Source organism: Schistocerca piceifrons, chromosome 3 (assembly GCF_021461385.2).
Source record: "Schistocerca piceifrons isolate TAMUIC-IGC-003096 chromosome 3, iqSchPice1.1, whole genome shotgun sequence".
Classification (NCBI taxonomy): Eukaryota; Metazoa; Arthropoda; class Insecta; order Orthoptera; family Acrididae; genus Schistocerca; species Schistocerca piceifrons.
Genome location: NC_060140.1, coordinates 637415569 through 637440180, shown reverse-complemented (window position 1 = coordinate 637440180; position 24612 = coordinate 637415569). Strand labels below are relative to the sequence as shown.

Sequence of the window (24612 nt, the reverse complement as noted above, 5' to 3'; positions counted from 1 at the left end):
CACGTTTTCGTACCACGTCACAAAATGGCTTCTTACATTACAAAAAAAGAGAACAAAAAACAACAAAAGGGTAGAGAAGAGATCTTTTTCAAAAAAAGACAGAGATTGCAATTACATTCACAGATCATATTAATTTATTGCAGAGTCTTTGTTATTTTTCTAAGAAGAGATAATATTTATATGTTTGTAAGTTCACACAGTAACACATTTCGTTACGACGTCAATTTCTGTATATTTGCGAAGTTATTTAATACCATTTTTATCATGTTACGTGACGTACCGCCACAATTATCCCCTACATCACATAGCTTGTAACATGGAGGGTTTAACCAGGTCCAAACGAGGTCCAAACTTGCCCTGGACTCGTGTGCAACTGTGCCAATAAGAACATGAATTTTCTTGCATCCAGCAAACCAATTAAACAGTATTCCATTTCTCCTTATGTATCATGTGTTGAATTTCATTGTGAGCGCCGTGTGGCACTTTAACGGTTGGTTATTGCCATTCCACTCCTTCATAACCTACTCTCTATTCTACCTACAATCCCATTCCCCATACCATACTTTTCCTCACATCTTACCCTCTGCTGACGCAATCTCACCATATGTTGCATGAGGAATCACAACGGTAACATTTGACGTGAGCGGAAAAAATATCCTTTGAATCATACACAAGGGAGTGCAGTTTTGCAAGTGGGGTCGGCACAGTTGTTCCAAGCCGGATGGTGCATTATCTGAAGATGGCATATTACGAAGAGGATGACACCGTCCATGTCTTTAATAAATGACTGTGCGATCCAGACAGTTTTTTGCTAATTTCACTTAACTAAGAAATCACTGTTAAATCACAATAATGTTATCTAAAATGATATCAAGAACCAGTTATAACAGTTTTGGGTCTGGTTGCCTTAATAGAGAATACAACAGGTTTATGGCATTTTTCTAAACCGAATTATCGTATACATCATGGACGGAGGTGACGCAACGTCATACTGGTAACTGACGATTTATTTGTAATTTTGAGTTCGTAGTCGCTGAAATAACATCACATGCTATCTCAACATCTGAAACTTTATTTAGTTACCTCCCCCCCTCCCCCTTTGTTTCAATTCACTTCTTTTCTCATCCAATGCAATATACGCCATCAAAATAATATGAGTAATAACAAACAAATATTAATCGTGATAGAAGCCACGACACAATGTTTTCAAAAGAAACCACTTAAAAGACTTTGACTATATGTTTCAACCATGGTGGGTTTACACATTTTTACCTAAATGAGATATTGAGCAACTGCACAGGAAAATACCTTCCTCAGGAGAACTGCTATCGTTAAGTGATAAGAACGTATTTACCTTAATTCAAGGTAAACTGTTTCCTCGAAGTTTTTTTTCAGCATTGGTGCAGTCACTAGTATCCTCAAAGTTGAGCAGCTAATGAGAACGACAATGCGTGATAAGCCGCAGAAGTACTTTTGTACAGTTGTTAGTGCTGAGAAGTATTCACAGTTTACGATACAACGTGTAATAGCACTGACACGAGTAATACTGCAGCAATGCGGAACAGTGCTCAGGATGGCAGTCCACATGCGTTTCAGGTATGCGCAATTCGCTTCACTCATTTCTGACTTGCTATACAATGAGCGAAAAGTGAGAAACTCAGTATGTTATAGAATTGGTCGAATTCTGAAGTTTTAGCTTGATCATTGTCCTCTTTGGTCTCTTTCTTATCTCGTTCCATGTAAATGTATGTCTTTTGTGATGTAATACGTAAATTTGTGACGTTTTCGAAAGTTGTCGAGCGTTTCTCAAGACGTAATTCGTATGAAATCACTACTTCGATGGCCACTCTTGTATTTTACAGAAACTGTTGTACTAGTTTACGAGTAATCGATCCTAAACAACTCTGCTCTATAGTCCTAGACAGATACTACTCCAGTTATTGGTAAACCGAACGAGGTGGCGCTGTGGCAAGACACTGGAATCGTATTCAGTCTTCACGTATTCATCGAGATTCGGGCATTCGGCAATCAGCCCTAAATGGCTTAAAGCAAATTCCAGGATTACTCCTTTGAAAAGGACAGACCTATTTCCTCTCCCTCTCCTTCCGAGCTTCTGCTGACTCATCGTCCGTATGACAATAAATATTAATCCTCCATCTTTCCTTTCTTTTCTTTAAGTACACTCATATTTCATTGTGGGTGGCATACTACTTTATTGTCCACTAAGGGAGCAAGTATGGAGCTGATGACACCACTATACCCGTCCCCATTGCAAGTAAAAACTGCTGCCTTAAACTGCAATTGATCCTGTACCTATACCATGTATTCCTCTCAGTCGATTATTTCTGATAAGCTGTTACGCAAACGTACAAGTCTCTCACATGCCTCCACGAGGTCACCAAGCATGTGGGAGGAGGGGGGAGGGGGTGTAATTATTACATGTACACACTATTTAACGTTTCAGCCATTATGTACAAGTGCAGCGCCTCTACTTCCCTGTAATACGTAAGATGTTTCAGTATGGCCGATTTTGTAGTACACGGGAGCGGGAGCTAAATATAAATATTAGGTCTCAATATAAAGCGAAAGCTTCACATTCCTCCTAAATCGTATCACTAGATGAACAAATAGTGTAGCAAATATATCGAAAAGAGATCCATAGTCATGTAATAGAATAAGTGGTCGTGGAAGAAATTGCTGCTCGTTACTAGTCTCCCTCCCTTCCACTCCCTCCTCCCTCCCCCCCCCCCCTCCAACAAATCAAACACACATTTACCAAGGACCACACATACGGTGCTTATTTATTCTATCTACAGCCCTCCATATCAGTCTTATATTCATGTTCTCTTCTGTTCTTTATGCTTGACTACAATGTTTCGAGATGTTTGCTGTAAGTACTCTGTGTGATGTTTACTCCAGGATCTCTCCGAGTTCATCCTTTCTTGCTCAACACGCTTTCCTTGTATTTATGACTAATTTTACGCATCTCTGCATTTATACTAAAAAATTTAGAGCACCAATTGAATATTAGTGTTAACTGGAATCTGGAAGAGGGTTCCACTGCGGTTAGTCATTTCCATCATTGATTATTTGGTTATTTATTAGGAGTTTTTAATTAACCTACAGTTTATTGGTCGCAAAACATTATTTCATTACCATACTTTCCTACTTCTTAATATACTACCATATTGCCACTGGCGAACTTGTATCAGGACAAGACTGTTACGGAGAGGATGGCATCTGCACTTCACACTAACTCTAAAAGCACTCTCAGAGACATTGTCAAATTCTTATATTCCTGAGCCCATCATAAACTTCATATTATTTTAGACCATCAGTTTCAACCAGAAAAGAGCACGACATATGTCTGTAGTTCGTTGACGGATGATAGAAGTTGATTCCTTCTGGCCTAAGGCTTAATGACTGACTTGCAATCGGCCTTCGTCGGCATTCGATTTGGTTTACATGGATGATCCAAACAATCTCTTTCTATTTTGGCATCCGTACCCTTATTATTCGCTATTTGAAACCTGTAACTTGGTTTGGTTCCTTGTGTCTCCAATGAATCTTCCTTTTCCGATACTGCTATAGGTCACCCGTGACTTTCAAAAATCTTCAAATGTGTGTAAAATCTTATGGGACTTAACTGCTAAGATCATCATTCCCTAAGCTGACACACTACTTAACCTAAAGTATCCTGAGGACAAACACATATACCCATGCCCTAGGGACGACTCGAACCGCCGTCGGGATCAGCGGCACACCGTGACTTTCAGACACCATAATATATACTACTGAAATAGAGTAGCGTATGAGGTCTACGCTGTGCTTTCCAGTATTCTCATATTACCTTTTCAAATTCTCTTCTTTACACCAAATTTGGAAATTTGTGGTAAGGTCTCATGGGACCACACCGCTGATGTCATCGGTCCCTAAGTCTACACATTTCTTACCCTAACTTAAACTAACTTACGTTATGGACAACACACACACCCATGCCCGAAGGAGGACTCGAACCTCCGACGTCTTTACACCATCTTCTCGTTGTCTTATCTACATCAGAGAACAATTTACTTCATCATTTAAACAGTAGCAGGATACTAGGTCGTTTTACTATGCTTAATTGCAGTTAAATCTATGAAATAATCCACTGGTGTTGACATGGTGTAGCCAATCTTATGACAAAAGCAGAGAGAGAATTTTAAGTACTTTCTTGGCATTGTAATTCTCTCCATGTCAATCGTTACTTACTCCGTATACATTCTGATCTATTGAATTAGCGTTTCCAGTTTAATAAATGGAGAATATAATTTACATAGTCTATGCGATAGAATGCACGGACAGTAGGTTAATGTACTGTTCTCCTGGCACGTACTGCTTGTTACATTTCACGCCATTTAAACATCCTTCGGAAGTTCACAACTGGTTTATGGAGAGACGAATGCTTGGACCTATATCGTTTTTTATTTACTCGCCCCTTGTTGGCATGTTGGCATGTATCCACAGGTAACCCACGTGATCTTCAGTGCCTCGAACGTCCAATGGCAGGGTTTCTACACCCATGCTAATGTCTTAGACCCAGTCACGTATAATATGTAGAGGCGCAAACATCGTACGGTTGCGTCTACACTCCATACGTAGAATGTACTCCTGGGTGGTATAGCTGCTCTCTTCTTCTTGTAGTGACGCCCTTAATAGCGAATGATTTACTGCTTGTTGCTCTTCTCCCTACTGTTATGATCCGAAATAGTCTACGTCAGTTCCCGCTATCATGAAGTTGTTGCCATGGCCATGACCGTACCGAGGGCGTGGCAAGTTAAGTCCACACGGCAAGGACGTAGGCACAGAGTGGCCCAAAAACTGACCGGAAAAGAACCGAGACAGAAAGACAGTTTAAGAACTAACTGGAAGAAGCGCATGATTTCTTTTAATCCGTGTGCCCACTCACAAGTAAATCTTTTCCGCTAGCTTGCAGAGTCTTCATGTACAAGTTCTTGGACTTGGCAAAGATCCGCAGCAAGTCGACTTGCGCAAGTTTTGTCAACTTTCGAAAGTAGCTTTGGTAAGTTAGTGGAGTCACTTTCTTGCACCTTGTAGCAAGCACTTGATGAACTTGCCAGTTTCTCGAAGTTTTTCTACAACTTACAGAAATTTTTCTCCAATTTACAGAAATTTTGCGTGTTCTAGAGGGGTGGGAGGGGAGAGGGGGGGGGGGGGAGCAAACCGGATAATCTGCCCCTGGCGGAAATTTCAGGAGGCGCCGAATTCATTTTCTTGAAGCAAAAAATCTTGTTTCACAAAGCGCCTAGCATTCGACACATCTTGGTTTATCGATTATTCATGTGATTTTGAAACGCATCCTTGTTGGTTTTTGAACATTTCTGAATACATTCTAAGTTGACCTCTGAAAGAATCATAAGTTGATTTTTGAATGCATGCTTAGTGTACGTGATGTCTCTGCTAGGAGAATCCCCGTCGCTTCTATAAATAAAAAGTTTCCCGGAGACAAAAGGGCACGAGGATATGCGAGCTGTGTCGAATAAACCCGGACGGGTGATTTCCAATCGGTGTTCCTTTTTTGTGGTTGATTGGGAGTGGGAATAATCAGCGTTGTTTTAGTTATTAGGGAAATCCGTAGATTCAGACTACCAGAGTGGAAATAAACGACTAATAGGAATAACAGGTAAGAAAGGTTACATTTTCTCTTCTCGATGTATCCAAGAAAATGAAATTTTGACAAAATTTTTGGAAGGTCGCTACATTACTAGGGACCGCTTGTGCAGTCCCCTGTCAGCAGGCGCTTAGATTCCATTATCGGAATAGCGCGGAAAACGCTCGATAATTGAACCGGTGATTCTCGCAGGGTTAGTGATGTTGACTGGAGAATAATTTTGACAATTGCAGGAGTAGTTACAGAATTAGAGATGACAAAATTTTTTGTTGGAACGAAGAAGGAGAAGAAACCGGGACATCACGCAAATTGTATGGACGAATATGACGATTCCAAATGTACGAGGGTCGTTTAGTAAGTAATACTCCTCATTTTTTCTCAGAACATATTTATTGTTAAGAGTCGGTATTTGGTGACAATATACACCAATCTTGTCCTTGTCCTATTTTTCTGCGTAGTCTCCATCACATTCTATGGCCGTACGCCAGCGTTGTGGAAGCGCAGGTATTCCCTGCTGGTAAAAGTTCTTGTCCTGTAGGCGTAGTCATGTTTTCAGTGCGTGACTGGCACTCTCGATCATTGCAGACGCACTACCAATGCTGACCGACAACTGTTGAGCCAATTCTGGACTTGTGTTGCGCCGATCGGCACGAATAATGGCACCCGCACGAGTCAGCATGGCTGGAGCAGTGGCTGTCACAGGACGTCGCGAGTGTGGCTGATCATGGAGCTCTGTTTTTGCATTTCCTGAGGCTGTAACTTTCTTTATCCATCGCCCAGCTGTACTCCTATCAACTGCAGCATCGCCATACAAGGCACACAAACGTTCATGGATCTTCACCACGGAGACAGAGCGATACCACGAATACGATAGGTTTTCTCCGTCGATAGTGCCACGGGCCGTCCAGAGTCAGTTTTCTTGTAACCGTACATTTCGTGACCACCGGTACGAGCAATCACGTACAGTGCATCCATACCTACCAAATCCTTCTACAATATCGCAGAACAGACATCCATTTTCTAGTAACCACATTACACGACCTCTTTCAAACTCAGTGAGGTGCTGATAATAGCGTCTTTGTCGCCTTAAAGGCACTCTGCACTAACATCAACTCACCATGTGCAATCTTAACTGTGATTAACGATCATGACCATCAACGAGTGTATTTATAGCAAACCTGATTTGCATGCTCATAGTGGTGCTACACGCGCCACTCTTACGGGACTGGCACAAAACTTGGATAGACATCATCTATCAGATGTAGAAACGCGCTACCAAGCTCCGTTGATGTCACAAAACTCCTTCTTACTGCTGTAATTTCTTCCGTCAGTGTAATTAAACAGCAGTTAATTATCACAAAACAATCGAACTCTTCAGAATTAGCAAAACGAAATATTTTATAGTGGGAGCACTGACGACTACTAAATAAGGCAGTCAACCCCAAGGCTCACCACATCACAAAGATCGCAGCACATTGGCAGACCAAAAGTAAAACCGCCTTTCTTTTATCAAAATAATATTAAGTACGAAGCATTTGAAGCAATAAGTATTAATTGCCATTGGGCGTTGATCATTAGCACAAATATAAGTCAAGAACTTCAGCCGATCAAACGAGTAACTACACACAGTACCTGTACAAATGGCATAAGCTGCAATGATGAATACTTATTACATCGAATATGCGAACATCTTAAGGCCCAATGAATACCTATTACAGAGAATCCCTTTCATGTAATTAAATATTACATAGAGCTCTCACTAAGGAACATGATGCTTCGCCCCTAAATGCCAATTGTAAGTGATCAAAATTTTACTATTCGAAATTTTATAACATTTAAGACAGATACAGCGTAACAAGTCAGTGGCCAGCGGCTATGCAAAGAACTTTCACAGTGGGTATTATTCCTTTAAGATTTACATGAAATTTGGGTAAGAATAAAAGATGCCCATTAATGATTACTTTAAGCACAAAATATGATCTGTAGTGAATCCACAACTGAGAGGCATGAATCTTCAAACGGCCAGATGTTCCGCAGAGCGTCTCGCACACCCACTGCCACCCCTCTTTGTCCGCTGGTCGCACTAGGCTTTCCGCTACCTTCCGCAGTCGCTCGTAACACGTAGCCTTCCTTGAGGTGGCGCCCCTTAGCACGAAAGGGAAATTTACCAGCAAAACCCCACCCCTCCGGAGAATGCTCCAGCTGGCATTTTCAAAAGTCGGCTGCTTGTGAAATAGGAAGACCCATCCGCCTAAAGTCAGCACAACCTCACACCTAGTGCCTTCAGTATAAAGTGCAACACCGGCAACCCTCATAACGAAACCATGATAAATGAGTACGGACTGTTTGTCTAAAGGGCCAGCCGTGACGTTTCATGGAACTCCCACCACGCCATTGCGAGCACTGGACTATTTAACATCACCGAAACTCCTATAATAAAGCAACTATTAAAAAAGTAAAACATAATCCCAACTATAATCAATGCCCTCTTTCCACGAAAACAGGCAACGAAGTTACTTCCACAGACCGGTGTCAAGTTTCATCACCTGTACTGTGAGATGACCATATCCAACAGACTACCAATCACACGAGAGGGTTCCTGTATTTTTCCTTGATAAGCAGTTTAATACATTGTTTTTTAGGCTGTAACATACCCTGACAGTGTACACAGCCATACGCTTTTGTTTTTCTACCATGACTTAGAGATCCATGTTAGCTGCTGATAACAGACATTAACACATTTCGATCCTCTCGCTCCCACAGAAAGCTGAACATCATGTGGCATAAACTGTACAGCTACCATGACGCAGGCTGACAGAAATAAAACACAGAGGTGATGGTTTACATTGACAAAAATGTAGAAGACATCGCTACATATGGAAACTGGAAGATAATGCGGTATTGTACAGCGCTTCCAACAGCTATTCGAAGGTGATGACATGTACAGTTAATCTCATCTGCCTCATCTACAGGGTAGCGAATGACTCGGTGGTCCATTTCGAAAAGCATTGTTCCTTTATTTTGCAGTCATGTACATGATTACTGTTCCGGTGTTGACCATTGCCAGAAGGTGCTGTTCACAACACGTGTGTGGTACTAGAAATTAAAAAAAATATATTGTGACCTTCTTGGTGAAAAAATAAAAGAATATGGAGGGAATCGCAGCATATGGAAATAGGACCAGTCTGTAGCATTGAGGAATGCTGAAAAAAAAAACTGTTTGGAGTTGTGACCTCTACATTTAATCCTATGTTCCAAAGCGACAAGTAGCAGATGTCTGGTGCTCCACCAATGTTCCCTCCATCCTAACTGAGTGGTGTCTATGAATAATTATGCTGTAATCATCAGCATACCCAATGGATGGTCGGGATGGGTAAGACAGTGTTGATATGGAATGATGTACTGTAAAGCACACGACAGTTGATAGGGAGATCAATTTTTCGCAGATGTCGGAGAGACCCATAACCACCACATTCAGCAACTCATGTAGAAACTGAGTGAGCTGAGTTAATGCTATAATACGATGTTTTGACCAATCGGTGGAAATGGGTACATGTTGTCATAGCTCCGCTACCTGTGTATGATGGGTAAGGTCAGCGCCAAACGAAGCTCAAATTCAAATGGCTCTAAGCACTACGGAACTTAACATCAGAGGTCATCAGTCCCCTAGACTTAGAACCAAGTAAACCTAACTAACCGAAGGACATCACACACATCCATGTCCAAGGCAGGATTCGGACCTACGACCGTAGCACCAAACAAAGCCTGCTCCTGCAACACGACATAGTATAAAAGACAGTACTAACAGTAACAGTGATGTTTCTTATCGGAAAATTTAGGAAGACTCGACGTCATACAGGTACTACAGTCCAAAGCTGATCTCTGTCCCTCAGGATCCATTCACATCTATCATCTTAACGTTTTATCACAGTTATTTTCTACCATTTAACAGGGAAAAATTACGAACTATAAACGCTCCACTATCTTCATCTGATAGATTTTTACTGTGTCTCTCCCTTCCGATACATCGAAAACAAATAACGTCTACATGCCGAAATGTAGCATATGTGGCTATCCTATTAAATATTCAGGTATTGATACATTGGAGCAGGCGGCCAATGATCGACGTCGTTTGTACAGACTGGCATAAATTTTCATCGCCTTTACTGTATGAGAACCATTTCCCACAGATTATCAGTCGTTTTTTGATATAATGCTTTTTCTGCTGTAACACTGTTTGTACACTACTATACATTTTGCTTTTTCCTCCACGATTTGGACGTCTGTATCACGTTCTAAACTGACATTAACGTGTTGTGGTCCATGGCTCCCCCAGAAAACAAGACATCGCATGCTGTAAATAATTTTGTTGCTGCTGATCCTACGACACACTCACACACCGGGTGACTGAAATTAAAGACAGTTACAGCATTAGCAAACTGGAAGAGTTTTGAGGCTTTGTGGAGCACCCTGGAATGATTCTTAATAGACGTTTCTTTTTTTTCGTTGCAGAGATATCTTTTAACGAAATTTCAATCTCCCACCTACACAGTGCGAGACATGTGAATCAATGGCGTGAAAACTTGTCCGAAATGTTTGTAATATACACGTGCGTGACAGTTTATTTACAGACATTGTACGTGTGAAACGTCCTCAGGTCGTTGAATTTGTTCAACGAGCTGAAAGAAATTTCTTAATATAGATTTTTTCTGTTTGGAGTTGAAATTCTCGCTTTTTCTGTACTCCTATGACGGTTTCGAGATAATGAGGAGATTCTGCGGTGAACAGTAACTTCCACAGCAAAATAGTCGACGACTTTTTCCTGATTTTCGACATGGTAGACATGTGTCTGCTGATCATTTGTGTTTATTGGTAGTGCACTTCATTAGACATCACAAAATCATGAGATGCAAATTGTATCGTGCAGTCGAATGTAAAAACCATACCGATTTTGCTCATAAAACTAAAAGAAAATTGACTTGGCCTATTTTCATGAAAATAGGACATTTATTTTGGTTGGGATTGTGTTTTTCTTTTTTAATATGTGCTTTATTGTAGGAGTCTTGTTGATGTTAAAAAGTCCAGTGCTCGCAACGGAGTGGTGGGAATTCCATAAAACGTCACAGCTGGTCCTTTTGGCAAACAATCCACACTCATTTATTGTGGTTTCCTTCTGAGGGTTGCCGGCGTTGCGCTTTGTACTGAAGGCACTATGGTTTGAGGCTGTGCTCGCTTTAGGCAGAAGAGGATTCCTGTTTCGCAAGTAGCCGACTTTTGGAAGAGCCATCTGAAGCATTCTGCGGAGGGGCGGAGTTTTGTTGGTAAAATTCCCTTTTGTGCACCTCAAGGCAGGCTGCTTGTCGCGAGCGACCAGGGAGGGTAGCGGAATGCCTGGTGCGGTCAGCGGCCATAGGGGGGCAGCAGTGAGGGCGCGAGACACTTAACAGATCTGGTCACCTGAAGAAGCATGTGTCCTCCCCATAGGTGGATGCAGGGATGCCAGGGGGTATGGGCATGCATGAGAAGAGGTGAAATGGCCTCGGTTTTCAGCAGTTTGTGATAGTTCATTGAGGAGAATGCACATTCAACTACCGCCCCCTTTGCGGTCCTTTAGGATGATGATTTTCCCCAGTACATGTGATGCATTATGACCCATTCATTATGGGTGCTGGTTTTTTTCACGATATTTTCGAAGTTTAATTAGAACTTCGAACTATGATGTATTTTTTCCATCAGTTCTGATAGTGTATATTGGCTTCGTTAAGTTGGGCTGTAGGGTGGTTTTTGAGTAGGTGTCTGTAGCAAACTCTGACGTCAAACAATGATAGATACTGTATGCCTACAGGTAATAATACACTGTGTAAACTCCTCTCTGTCAAACACGAGCATCTTGTCAATTGAACGTATTTCCCACCAAAAAGAATAAAGATCGTACCTTACATCCCTGTCTTTTTTCCCGCCAGACTGTAGTCATAGGGTAAAAGTTGAGTGTGTCCGTCACTAGTTCCGAGTAGTATTGGGAAACACCACTTGTATGGTATTGTCAGTTTTTGAACTGTATTGCGATTTTAGGCTATCCTTGCCCTATGAATCTGGTTGTGTAATTAGGCCAATCTTTTTGATTTATTACGTAATTAGGACTGATCTATTTATCAGTTTCCCAACAAAAATAAATAAAGTACATTAACCTAAGATTCCTCTCCTCCATCTGGATACTTTTCATTGGTTGGGGGATGCACTTTGGCTTTCCATGCAGAAGGATCAGGGTTCAAATCCGAGAGAGGGGCCCACCATTTTTAATTTTCAGTCAGTACCAAGTGCCTCTGGTGGCATAATTGTGTTAGGGGTGCACTTTTGCTAGCCATCCAGGAGGACCAGGGCTTGAGTCCCAGAAGCCATACCACCAATTTCAATTTCTTGCCAATTCTTGGGTCAGAGGTGGGATGGGACATCAGCACAGCACTGGGACAAAGAAATTCGCGCCAAAATTCGAAATTCTCGCCAAAATCGATATTCCTACCAACAGGGAAGGCTGGGGTAGGGGGAGCGTGGGGAGGGGCTCATGTGCAGGCTGCAAAACACATGGCGTCATCCGGGGGTGGGGGTAGACATGGTCGGAAGTGGAGGTGGGCGTTTTCAGGAGGTGATTCATTGATCAACTAATTAATTTGTATATCGATTTGATATCGAAAGTGTCCTTGAAATCCCAATCCCTAGTACTGCAGTTCCCCTACCCAGGCTCGCTTCCTGTATGTAATAATTTTGGTTTCCTCTAAAGTCGAGGAACTGATTGTTGAACTTCAGCTTCCAGTTACATTTAGCCCAATGGAACGCTCCAAGGTAAAACCAGATCTCCAGCTCTCCACACTACTGCCAGTTAGTCACCTCCACTTATGCTGGCTGCACAGGGCCTATTTCACAACCGCCTACTGTTCATGCAGCCTGTTGTGGGCTGGCATACTGCAGTTTCCCAACAATGGATGAGAGACAAAGACAGGGCAGGTACTACTGGTAACTGATCGCCATGCCAGTGGCACATGCATGGCACAATCTCCCCCCCCCCCCCCTTCCTCTCGAAAGTTAGAATCGACAGTTGCGTGAACAGCAAGGTATGAGAGGATTCCCCAGCATGCTGGTTCCCAGTGGCAGCCTTCAGTTGGCTGATATGAGCCCTGGTTTATTTACCAATGGAAAGATCCAGTCTTAGGAAGTTTGTCGGGGAAGTGATTTGGTCAATTTTGTTTGGTCTCACGATATGTGGCATCTTAGAATTCACCTCCCATCTCCTCTTGCTCTGGGACCAAACATTCTTCAATAGAGCAGGTGCATACCCTTTTTGTACCAGACAGCCTCCCTCTGGTGTGCTAGCCTGATGACCTTAGGATCACTACCTGCAGGCAGGAAGTCATTAATCGACCACAGGTTGGAAAGTGGCAAGTCAACAGGGAATAAGGAAATAGGTTTAGAGGGAGAGGTCCATTGATTTTCATGCACAGCCAAGCTGGAGGTAAAATTAAGCCACGAAATGTATTCATGCCCCTTTGTCTGCGAGTTCTGGTTAACGGCAATGCATCAGCTTTTGTACCCCATGAATTTAAAAGGATGTGCCTTGGCAGCACTATTTCTCATGTAATCACCACCGAAGCGTGTGAACCACAATCTAGTGTCAGCCTTGATCATCTATCATTGGAAGTTGGAGACGAATTGTGGGATGAATTGTGGGACCATACAAAGTGGTCCAAATCACTTCCATATCTAAGACTTTTCCACTGGCAAATTAACCAGGGTTCAGTCAGCCATGTGAAGGTTGCCACTAGAAATTAGGATGCTTGGAAATACTCTCATTCCTAGTTTCATGCGAGGGGGGGGGGGGGGTTCGGCAGGTTGTGCCATGCATGCGCGACATACTTTTGACGATCAGTTGTTGCTAGTACCTGCTCCATGTATGTCTCTGCTCCATTATTGGGAAACTGGGAAAGACAGTTCGTATTGTTTCTCTCATAGCATGTATGGAAGGAACGCTTCATAAGCAAATACCCTGGCACCTCTTCCCCCTCTTTAAGGTGTTGTTTTACTTTCCATAATCGAGGATCAGCGTCTTGTTTTTCGGCCAACCCTCTGAACACACACAGAACCATTCCAGTGGCTGTCCGTGCGCAACTCACTTCGCCCTCACGTTGCGGGAGATCCACTGCCTCAGTTAATTGTCGAAACTTCCGGCTGAGAGCGTCAGCCACACGATTCTCCATACCCATTATATGGTGAACGTTAAAAATGATGACAGATATCTGCACAGCCCAATTGGCCATACTCCCCATCTTCTGTGGCCTAGGTAGCATCCACATTGAGGCCTGGCTATCGGTCTCCAAGCACAATAGCTTATGCTCAAGATAAAACTTGAATCGTTCCAATCCAAATGACACAGGCAGTGCTCCTAATTTGTATACCGAGCACTTGTTTTGCTCCGATGATAATGATCTGGAGACTTCCGCTCTCGCTCTTTCTCTCAGAGGAGGACAGCCATGAATCCTGAAATGGAGCCATGTGTCTGCAAGACCAATTCTGCAGTGACATCTGGTGCACTTGGGAGAGGTAACACCTTTCTACATGTACATGTACATCTACATCTACATGACTACTCTGAAATTCACATTTAAGTGCTTGGCAGAGGGCTCATCGTACCACAATCATACTATCTCTCTACCATTCCACTCCCGAACAGCGCGCGGGAAAAACGAACGCCTAAACCTTTCTGTTCGAGCTCTGATTTCTCTTATTTTATTTTGATGATCATTCCTACCTATGTAGGTCGGGCTCAACAAAATATTTTCGCATTCGGAAGAGAAAGTTGGTGACTGAAATTTCGAAAATAGATCTCGCCGCGACGAAAAACGTCTTTGCTTTAATGACTTCCATCCCAACTCGCGTATCATATCTGCCACACTCTCTCCCCTACTACGTGATAATACAAAACGAGCTGCCCTTTTTTGCACCCTTTCGATGTCCTCCGTCAATCCCACCTGGTAAGGGTCCTACACCGCGCAGCAATATTCTAACAGAGGACGAACGAGTGTAGTGTAAGCTGTCTGTTTAGTGGACTTGTTGCATCTTCTAAGTGTCCTGCCAATGAAACGCTACCTTTGGCTCGCCTTCACCACAATATTATCTATGTGGTCTTTCCAACTGAAGTTGTTCGTAATTTTAACACCCAGGTACTTAGTTTAATTGACAGCCTTGAGAATTGTACTATTTATCGAGTAATCGAGTTCCAACGTATTTATTTTGGAACTCATGTGCATCACCTCACACTTTTCGTTATTTAGTGTCAACTGCCACCTGCCACAACATACAGCAATCTTTTCTAAATCGCTTTGCAACTGATACTGGTCTTCGGATGACCTTACCAGACGGTAAATTACAGCATCATCTGCGAGCAACCTAAGAGAACTGCTCAGATTGTCACCCAGGTCATTTATATAGATCAGGAACAGCAGGGGTCCCAGGACGCTTCCCTGGGGAACACCTGATATCACTTCAGTTTTACTCGATGATTTGCCGTCTATTACTACGAACTACGACCATCCTGACAGAAAATCACGAATCCAGTCACACAACTGAGACGATACCCCACAGACCCGCAGCTTGATTAGAAGTCGCTTGTGAGGAACGGTGTCAAAAGCTTTCCGGAAATCTAGAAATACAGAATCAACTTGAGATCCCCTGTCGAAAACGGCCATTACTTCGTGCGAATAAAGAGCTAGCTGCGTTGCACAAGAACGATGTTTTCTGAAACCATGCTGATTGCGTATCAATAGATCGTTCCCTTCGAGGTGATTCATAATGTTTGATTACAGTATACGCTCCAAAACCCTACTGCTAACCGACGTCAATGATATAGGTCTGTAGTTAGATGGATTACTCCTACTACCCTTCTTAAACACTGGTGCGACCTGCGCAATTTTCCAATCTGTAGATACAGATCTATCGGTGAGCGAGCGGTTGTATATGAGTGCTAAGTAGGGAGCTATTGTATCAGCGTAATCTGAAAGGAACCTAATCGGTATACAACCTGGACCTGATGACTTGCCCGTATCAAGCGATTTGAGTTGCTTCGCAACCCCTAAGGTATCTACTTCTAAGACACTCATGCTAGGAGCTGTTCGTGTTTCAAATTCTGGAATATTCCATTCATCTTCCCTGGTGAAGGAATTTCGGAAAACTGCGTTCAGTAACTCCGCTTTAGCGGCACAGTCGTCGGTAACAGTACCATCGGCACTGTGCAGGGAAGGTATTGACTGCGTCTTGCCGCTTGTGGACTTTACATATGACCAGAATTTCTTGGGATTTTCTACCAAAATTCGATACAATGTTTCGTAGTGGAACCTGTTAAAGGCATCTCGCATTGAAGTCCGTGCCAAATTTCGCGCGTCTGTAAATTTTAGCCAATCTTCGGGATTTCGCGTTCTTCTGAACTTCGCATGCTTTTTCCGTTGCCTCTGCATCATCGTTCGGACCTGTTTCGTGTACCACGGGGGATCAGTTCCATCTCTTACCAATTTATGAGGTATGAATCTCTCAATTGCTGTTGCTACTATATCTTTGAATTTGAGCCACATCTCGTCTACATTTGCACGGTCAGTTCGGAAGGAATGGAGATTGTCTCTTAGGAAGGCTTCTAGTGACACTTTATCCGCTTTTTTAAATAAAATTATTTTGCGTTTGTTTCTGGTAGATTTGGAAGAAACGGTATTGAGCCTAGCTACAACGACATTGTGATCACTAATCCCTGTATCAGTCATGATGCTCTCTATCAGCTCTGGATTGTTTGTGGCTAAGAGGTCAAGTATGTTTTCGCAACCATGCATTTTTAATGCATCGAAACGTGCCTGTCGAATATCACTCTACTGAAAATTCTCATCCTCCACAGCTGGTTAAAGGATGCAGCCAGATGTGTAATGTTGGGAATGAAAAATTCACTTTCCTTTGAAATTAGCTATATCTTTTTTATACTTAGGCCTGGGGAACAGATAAATAGTTAGATCATGGCCCACACTTGCACTTTCACCGAGCACAAGATGACCATGGATGAGTCCTCTTTTTGGACCAAGTTGAGTTTAGAATGTTTTGCGGTCACATGTGTTTCCCAAGCACGGTGAAGGACTTGGCCTATAGGAATGAAGTGCTCTCTGAAAATTTTACTGTAAATAACCACATCACTAAGATAGTCGCAGACACACTTAAATTATGTCGTCCAACGCAGAACCTAGTTGGCGGTTCTGATAACCAACCCGAATGGTACTATATTCAAAAAGGTGCAAAAAGCTGTAAGAGGCTTAGGCTCCACCGTGAGAGGCACCTAGCGATAGGCTTGAGTCAGGTAAAGAACGGTAAAATATCGTGCACTGGGAAACCAAGTAAAACAATTACGCATACCGGGCAATGGTAGAGATTCCTAAATCACCTTTTTGTTCAGTGCCCATAGTCCACATCTGGCCAGTACCCCTCCCAACTGAGTACAAGATCCAAAAGATTCGCGATTTGTAGAGTGAGTCTGATTGTTGAATTACTCCATCTGCCCAAAGCCGATCAACAATTTTCCTTAATTTTCTTATCTTCAGTGGTGATAACAATAGGGCAACTGCTGAACTGGCACATGATCCGTAGACAATATCTTATACTCGATTTGTTGGTGACCCTTAGCCTATCAGAGAGTGCTTCTGGATACTATCCAAAAACACCCAGCAAAACACGTCCCTGCTCTTTACTAAAATGGGATATATCAAATCGTGACTACTCTGTTTCTGCAAAACATGTCCAGTGCTTGTACCAGTTCCTGCAAAAAAAAAAAATACTTCTCCCCTAACCTAATCTAAATCCCGCACATGATGACCTTCCCGACATAATTTCATAAGCACACAATGTGCTCAAGAAAAATGCACTCCATTTGCATGCCAGTGCTCAATCTTTCACTAATTCTAGATTCAACAGGCCAAGAGAGCCTCTGAAGCCAAGATGCGGTCACACCTTGCCCAATGCTGGTAATGGCCTCCCATTCACATTGCGACAGACTACATCCGATTTTATATGTCAGGGAACTTACACAATGAGAAAATTTACTGTATCATTGACAGTTCGTCAGTGACACATTATTACCAGAATCCAACAGTGGGCAAACCGATTCATGACTCATGGAAGCGCACACGAACAGTAATTCGGCCTGTGTGAGAGTCCCCTGACCTTATACTAATGTTTTATCAACCTGTGCAGACCTGTACAGTGACCTGTGCCCTCATGCCGTCAACTTTTAGCTCTCCACCGTTCTTTTTGCGGTACTAGGTAGTACCATAGCAAATGCCCTAATTGGTTGCACCGGAAACACGCTTTTGGAGTATTAGACTTGACATCAAGTTGGTTAAACCACACAATTGATCTTTGCTTTCATGTTCTATAAACAGATGGTGCCAAACAACGCTTCTCATCAGTGAAGCAGAAATTTTTGATGCTGGACAGCAATATACAGTAATGGCCATTAAAATTGCTAAGCCACGAAGATGACGTGCTACAGACGCGAAATTTAACCGACAGGAAGAAGATGCTGTATTATGTGAATGATAAGCTTTTCGGAGCATTCACACAAGGTTTGCGCCTGTGGCGACACTCACAACGTGCTGACATGAGGAAACTTTCCAACTGATTTCTCATTCACAAACAGCGGTTGACCGACGTTGCCTGGTGAAACGTCGAGGTGATGTCTCGTGTAAGGAGGAGAAATGCGTACCATCTCATTTCCGACTTTGATGAAGGTCGGATTGTAGCCTATCGCGATTGCGCTTTATCGTATGGTGACATTGCTGCTCGCGTTGGTCGAGATCCGGTGACTGTTAGCAGAATATGGAATCGGTGGGTTCAGGAGGGTAATACGGAACGCCGTGCTGGATACCAACGGCCTCGTATCACTTGCAATCGAGATAACAGGCATCTTATCCGCATGGATGTAACGGATCGTGCAGCCACGTCTCGATCCCCGAGTCAACAGATGGGGACGTCTGCAAGACAACAACCATCTGCACGATCAGTTCGACGACGTTTGCAGCAGCATGGACAACCAGCTCGGAGACCATGGCTGCGGCTACCCTTGCCGCAGAATCATAGACAGGAGCGCCTGCGATGGTGTACTCAACGACGAACCTGGGTGCACGAATGGCAAAACGTCATTTTTTCGGATGAATCCAGGTTCTGTATACAGCATCATGATGGTCGCATCCGTGTTTGGCGACATCGTGTTGAACGCACATTGGAAGCGTGTAATCGTCATCGCCATACTGGCGTATCACCCGGCGTGATGATATAGAGTGCCATCGCTTACACGTCTCGGTCACCTCTTGTTCGCCTTGACGGCACTTTGAACAGTGGACCTTATATTTCAGATGTGTTACGACCCGAGGCTCTACCCTTCATTCGATCCCTGAGAAACCCTACATTTCAGCAGGATAATTTACGACCGCATGTTGTAGGTCCTGTACGGGTCTTTCTGGATACAGAAAATGTTCGACTGCTGCCCTGGCCAGCACATTCTCCAGATCTGTCACCAATTGAAAACGTCTGGTGAATGGTGGCCGAGCAACTGGCTCGTCACTATACGCCAGTCACTACTCTTGATGAACTGTGGCATCGTGTTGAAGCTGCATGGGCAGCTGTACCTGTACACGACATCTAAGCTCTGTTTGACTCAATACCCAGGCGTATCAAGGCCGTTATTGCGGTCAGAGGTGGTTGTTCTGGGTATTGATTTCTCAGGATCTATGTACCCAAATTGCGTGAAAATGTAATCACATGTCAGTTCTAGTATAGTATATTTGTTCAACAAATACCCGTTTATCATCTGCATTTCTTCTTGGTGTAGCAATTTTAATGGCCAGTAGTGTATCTAACTCGAAGAAGGTTTCGGGCTTACTAGAAAATAAAATCCGTGACCAATCCTCCCGATGCATCTCTTCCAATACGTTATTAACAGCTTCTGTTTCAGAAAAATCAAGACACAAAGTCTCCTAGTAATGCAGGCATCTTCGGTATACTGCACGAAAATTTCGTGATGTCCATGAACCCAGCAAAATATTGACTTGCTAGGACATTGCGATACCGATTACTTCAGTCTTCCTGTAACAAAGTCCGTCGGAATGCATCAGTGTTTCACCCACGCCATGAGGTTCCGAAACAGTTATCTGTCATCTGACTCCTGGGAAGCTTGAAAAATTAGTAAATCGGCAACGCACAAGATGGCCGCTTCGTCTAGCAAGGGCACAGTTAGCCATAACACATTTGCTATTTGTTCATTTGTGTCAACAGATAGGCTCTTGATCCATTATACCTTCGACCAAAGAGAGTTGGGTAACTTGTTCAATAGTTTCCACACTTCCATCTGGCCTCGTCCAGTGCACGCTGACATTTGCTACTGATGGGTCTGCCCAAGAACAAAGCCCTCCTCCCGACCCGGATTCCCTGCCAGTTGAACAAGTTACTATCGAGCTGCAACCGGACGACCTTATTGTGTTATTCCATTGTAACCTCCTGTTTAGGATCTACACTTATTAGGGAGAGGTCTTGCACTCGTTTACCTAAATGACTGAGTTGAAACTGGATTCAGAGCTCCCGAGAGTGATGGAGAAACTATCCTGCAACAGTTCAGTGCCAGCTTGTAGACCAGCAGGGAGGCTGCCACAAACAGGCCTCACTTACCTCTCCCACGGTTTTAGGTGTAACGATAAGGCCATGACCCAGTGTGCCCCGCAACAACTGTCCCAGCTCCACAGTGCTGCCTTCTGTTCCCTCACCGCATATAGCCAGTTAATGCCGTAGTTGCACTTTCGAAAGATTAGATATCCCCAAAATAGCTCTCTGATCCATGGCTGTTCACATCTGAAGCGTATAGTGAAACACCAAAGCGAAACAGACAACACACAGTAAAATTATTCTGTTGCACCAATACATAACTTCAGGACGCTGGCACTAAAACATAACCGTGCTGTCCTATGACGGAAGCAGTAGGAAGGTTGTTGGGAAATGGTAGGATGCTGGGTCAACAAATTTATACATACTTAAATAGTTGTTTCTAATCAAAAAACTATGCTTTTCAATTAGTAAAATACAGTTTAATAGTGGGAACAGTTAGACCCAACGTTCACCACATCAGTTAATAAAATTTTTAAAATGCACGGGTGCAGCGTGATAAGGAAAACAAGCTCGCCCCCTCTTTTAGTGGACCCTCAGTAACATTAATTCCTTAACAAAATAATTTAAATTCCTAAGCAAGAATTATTATTTGCAATACGGTGTTGCTCGCTAATAAAATTGCAGGTAAAGAAGTTGAATTGATCAAAGTAATAACTAGATTTATCAATTGCACAAATTCAGAATTTTTGGTAACATTTTCGGAGAAAAGCTATCTTGTAAGTTGCATAAAATTGGTGAAAAACAGTCTAGATCGGAATGGTTGTTTTATTTAAATGGTCGATTTCGGCCTAGTCTTAGGCCATCTTAAGAATATCACTGTGAAGAATTGAAAGAGTGCTAGTTACATAAAGGAGTCAGTGACTTAAAATAAAGTAATTTATAACCATTAAAATCGAAAAGTCGTTTCCCGTCAGCTGCTGCTGATGATGTCCGGAAGTCAGATCCCAATCGCTGAAACTGCTGCTGTTCAGTACGCAGCATTGCGTTACATAGATCTGGTGAGGGCGTGTTTGTGCTATATAGCACATCATTTGAAGATACAGTTAATCTAAAAGTGAATAAATACAAAAAAGTAGTGCCTAAGTGCCAGAACCAATCATTAAAAATAATGAGTAACTCTAATAAGATTATTTAAAAATTATTTATCTTACTTCTTAAAGTACCATCTGGCGGAAATTATTTCAAGCATTACAGATCTTTTATCAGCCGAGCAAATAAGAGCATCTAGGTATTACAGTCTGCACAGCGATAAGACATAAAGCAGAATGATCACAAAGAAGACGATAGGCTCTACTTTACAAAAGAGATTTGTAAATACATTTTCAAACGCCGATAAAATTTCGACCTCCCGTGTCTCTGATTTTTACGTCATTTTGATATAATTCACTTGTATTTTGCACTAAGTTTTCCCGGAAGATTTTAAACCAAGAACAGCACGTACAATGCGTGACGTTCAGGAGACATTCATGGAACATTGTTTAGAACATTAAAGGTGTTGCATCAGCTGAATAAAACGTATACTAGAAGCCACCTCTTGAAGGTGTTGTTCAGATTTTCTTAAGCGGAATTCAGAAGGAATCGGCTGCAGTAAATCATAAGTGAGTCTAATTACAAATATAGAAGTTCCTTGGCCGGTATCATGTACAATTGGAATATAGAACACCAGCGTAAGGAAAACACTTTATGTCAAGCAGTTACAGACAAGCAAACAATGCCGGTGGCCATACAGAAAGAATTAGTTAAGTCGCTGGACAAAATCGGCAATCAAACAAATCACAGTATAATTATTACACGGCAGGTAATAGTTCGGCAAATAGCTAATAACAAGTAAGTCGGATTTACCATAATATGCTGGCTAGCTATCTTACTAAAACTGATACCTTTTCCACAGATGTTCGAGAAATTTACATTACCAAAAATTACCTGGTGGAAGCCATAAGGCAAATTAATGCATACAGTGAGACCACTTTACGGATTTGCCCTTGAATTCAACAAACAAAATACTAAATAAGGGTTGACCTGTCTTATAACACACCCATATAAGCAGAATTCAATTGGTTCAAATGGCTTTGAGCACTAAGGGACTTAACATCTTAGGTCATCAGTCCCCTAGAACTTAGAACTACTTAAATATAACTAACCTAAGGAAATCACACACATCCATGGCCGAGACAGGATTCGAACCTGCGACCGAAGCAGTTGTTCGGTTCCGGACTGAAGCGAATAGATTCGCTCGGCCACCGCGGCCGGCTAAGCATAATTAAACACTATTTTAATAAAATAGAAAATACCAGTAAATGAAACAAGGCTAGCAAGCGCTGAATAGATAATACGTGAAACAAGTAAATTACTGAAAGTTTTAACAATAAGCTTGGGCTTGCATACACTATCAACCTACTCACCCAGTAACATGGTAAATACGAATCAACATTCGAATCACAATTCACGTTCACCACAAATTGCATATGTTCATAGAAAATCGGCTAAACACACCCAGGTCGAAAAATACAAACGAGCGGCTTCCTTCACAACAGAGTATCGGAGGAACGACCACAAATACCAGCTAAACTTGTAAGGAACCAGGATGCAGTGCGTCCCACCTCAGTTAAGAACATGACTGCTGCCTGCTACAGAAAAGGGGGCACCAGAAAGTGCACAATATAGACACGTAACAGTTCCCGCACGCAGATTCCCTTGCTCTATGTAGTGACATGGTTTCAACTAACAGTCGAGGAGCTGACAGATAAACTCCAACCGGCGTGACAGAGCCAGTAACGCTCCACAGGCTAGGCCGCCGCCTTCCAGATGTGCTCATCCCAACGGGGCGCTCAATGGTCCCAGGTAAAACCTGACCTCCAGCTGTCCACACTGCTGCCAGCAAGTCACCTCTCCTTCCGCTTGCTTGCCGTGGACCCCCTTTATCCCCGCCCGACGCTGCTCGTGCGCCCTCTTGCGGGCCGTCGTCCTCCAGTTTCCCAGCAACGCCACTCATTGTCCTGGATGGAGCGTCATCTGATGTCTCAATCTCCCAGGAGAGTGTGTAAGGATGACGTGATAAAAGAAGAAGCAGGAATAGATGGTGGAGGGATAGAGGATCCCGCATTGACATCAGGATTCAAAAGACTTTGGAAGACTTCAAATCAAATGAAAGGGTCGATAACATTCCATTTCTAAAATCATTGGGGGGGGAGGGGGGGGGGCAACAAAACGACTATCACGTCGGTGTGTAGACTGTATAGGACCCGCCGGCCAAGGTGGCCGAGCGGTTCTAGGCGCTACAGTCTGGAACCGCGTGACCGCTACGGTCGCAGGTTCGAATCCTGCCTCGGGCATGGATGTGTGTGATGTCCTTAGGTTAGTTAGGTTTAAGTCGTTCTAAGTTATAGGGGACTGATGACCTTAGAACTTAAGTCCCATAGTGCTCAGAGCCATTTTTTTGTATAGGACTGACGATACACCATCAGACTTTCGGAAAAACATCATCCACACAATTCCGAAGGCAGCAAGAGCCGACAAGTACGAGAATTATCGCATAATCAGCTCATGCATCCAAGTTACTGTCATGAAAAATGTACAGAAAAATGGATAAGCAAATGAGAGTCTGTTAGATGGCGACCAGTTCGGTTTTAGGGACGGTAAAGGCGCCAGAGAAACAGTTGTGACGTTGCGATTAATAATGGAAGCAAGAGTGAAGAAAAATCAAGACACGTTGATAGGATCTCTCGATCTGAAAAAAGCGTTCCACAGTGTCAAATGGTGCAAGGTGTTCGAAATACTGAGAAAAATAGGGATAAGCCACAGGGGAAGACGGCTAATACACAATCTGTGCAAGAAACAAGAGTGGATGATCGAGGACACAGTACTTGGATTAAAAAGGGTGTAAGACAGGTATCCGGTCTTTCGCCACTACTGTTCAACCTACGCATCGAAGAGGCCATGACGGAAATATAAGAAAGGCTCAAGAATAGAATTAAAATTCAAGGTGAGAGGATATCAGTAATAAGATTCGATGACTACATTTCTATCCTCAGTGAAAGTGACGAAGAAATACTGGATATGTTGAAAGGAAAGAACAGTCTAACGAGTACAGAATATGGAGTGAGAGTAAATCGAAGGAACACAAAAGTAATGAGAAGTAACAGAGATGAGAACAGAGCCGCGCGGGATTAGCCGAGCGGTCTGAGTCGCTGCAGTCATGGACTGTGCGGCTG

At 42.9% G+C, this 24612-nt stretch overlaps 1 protein-coding gene across 1 annotated transcript in view; it reads left to right on the top strand.

Moving 5' to 3' along the window:
* Positions 1-1434: 1434 nt before the first annotated feature.
* Positions 1435-24612, top strand: part of LOC124789293 (solute carrier family 22 member 7-like) — a 237824-nt gene continuing 214646 nt past the window's right edge. Inside the window, exon 1 of the mRNA XM_047256604.1 lies at positions 1435-1596. Within this exon, the coding sequence (XP_047112560.1) occupies positions 1555-1596 (42 nt within the window). The 5' untranslated portion in view covers positions 1435-1554. The remainder of the gene's footprint in view (positions 1597-24612) is intronic.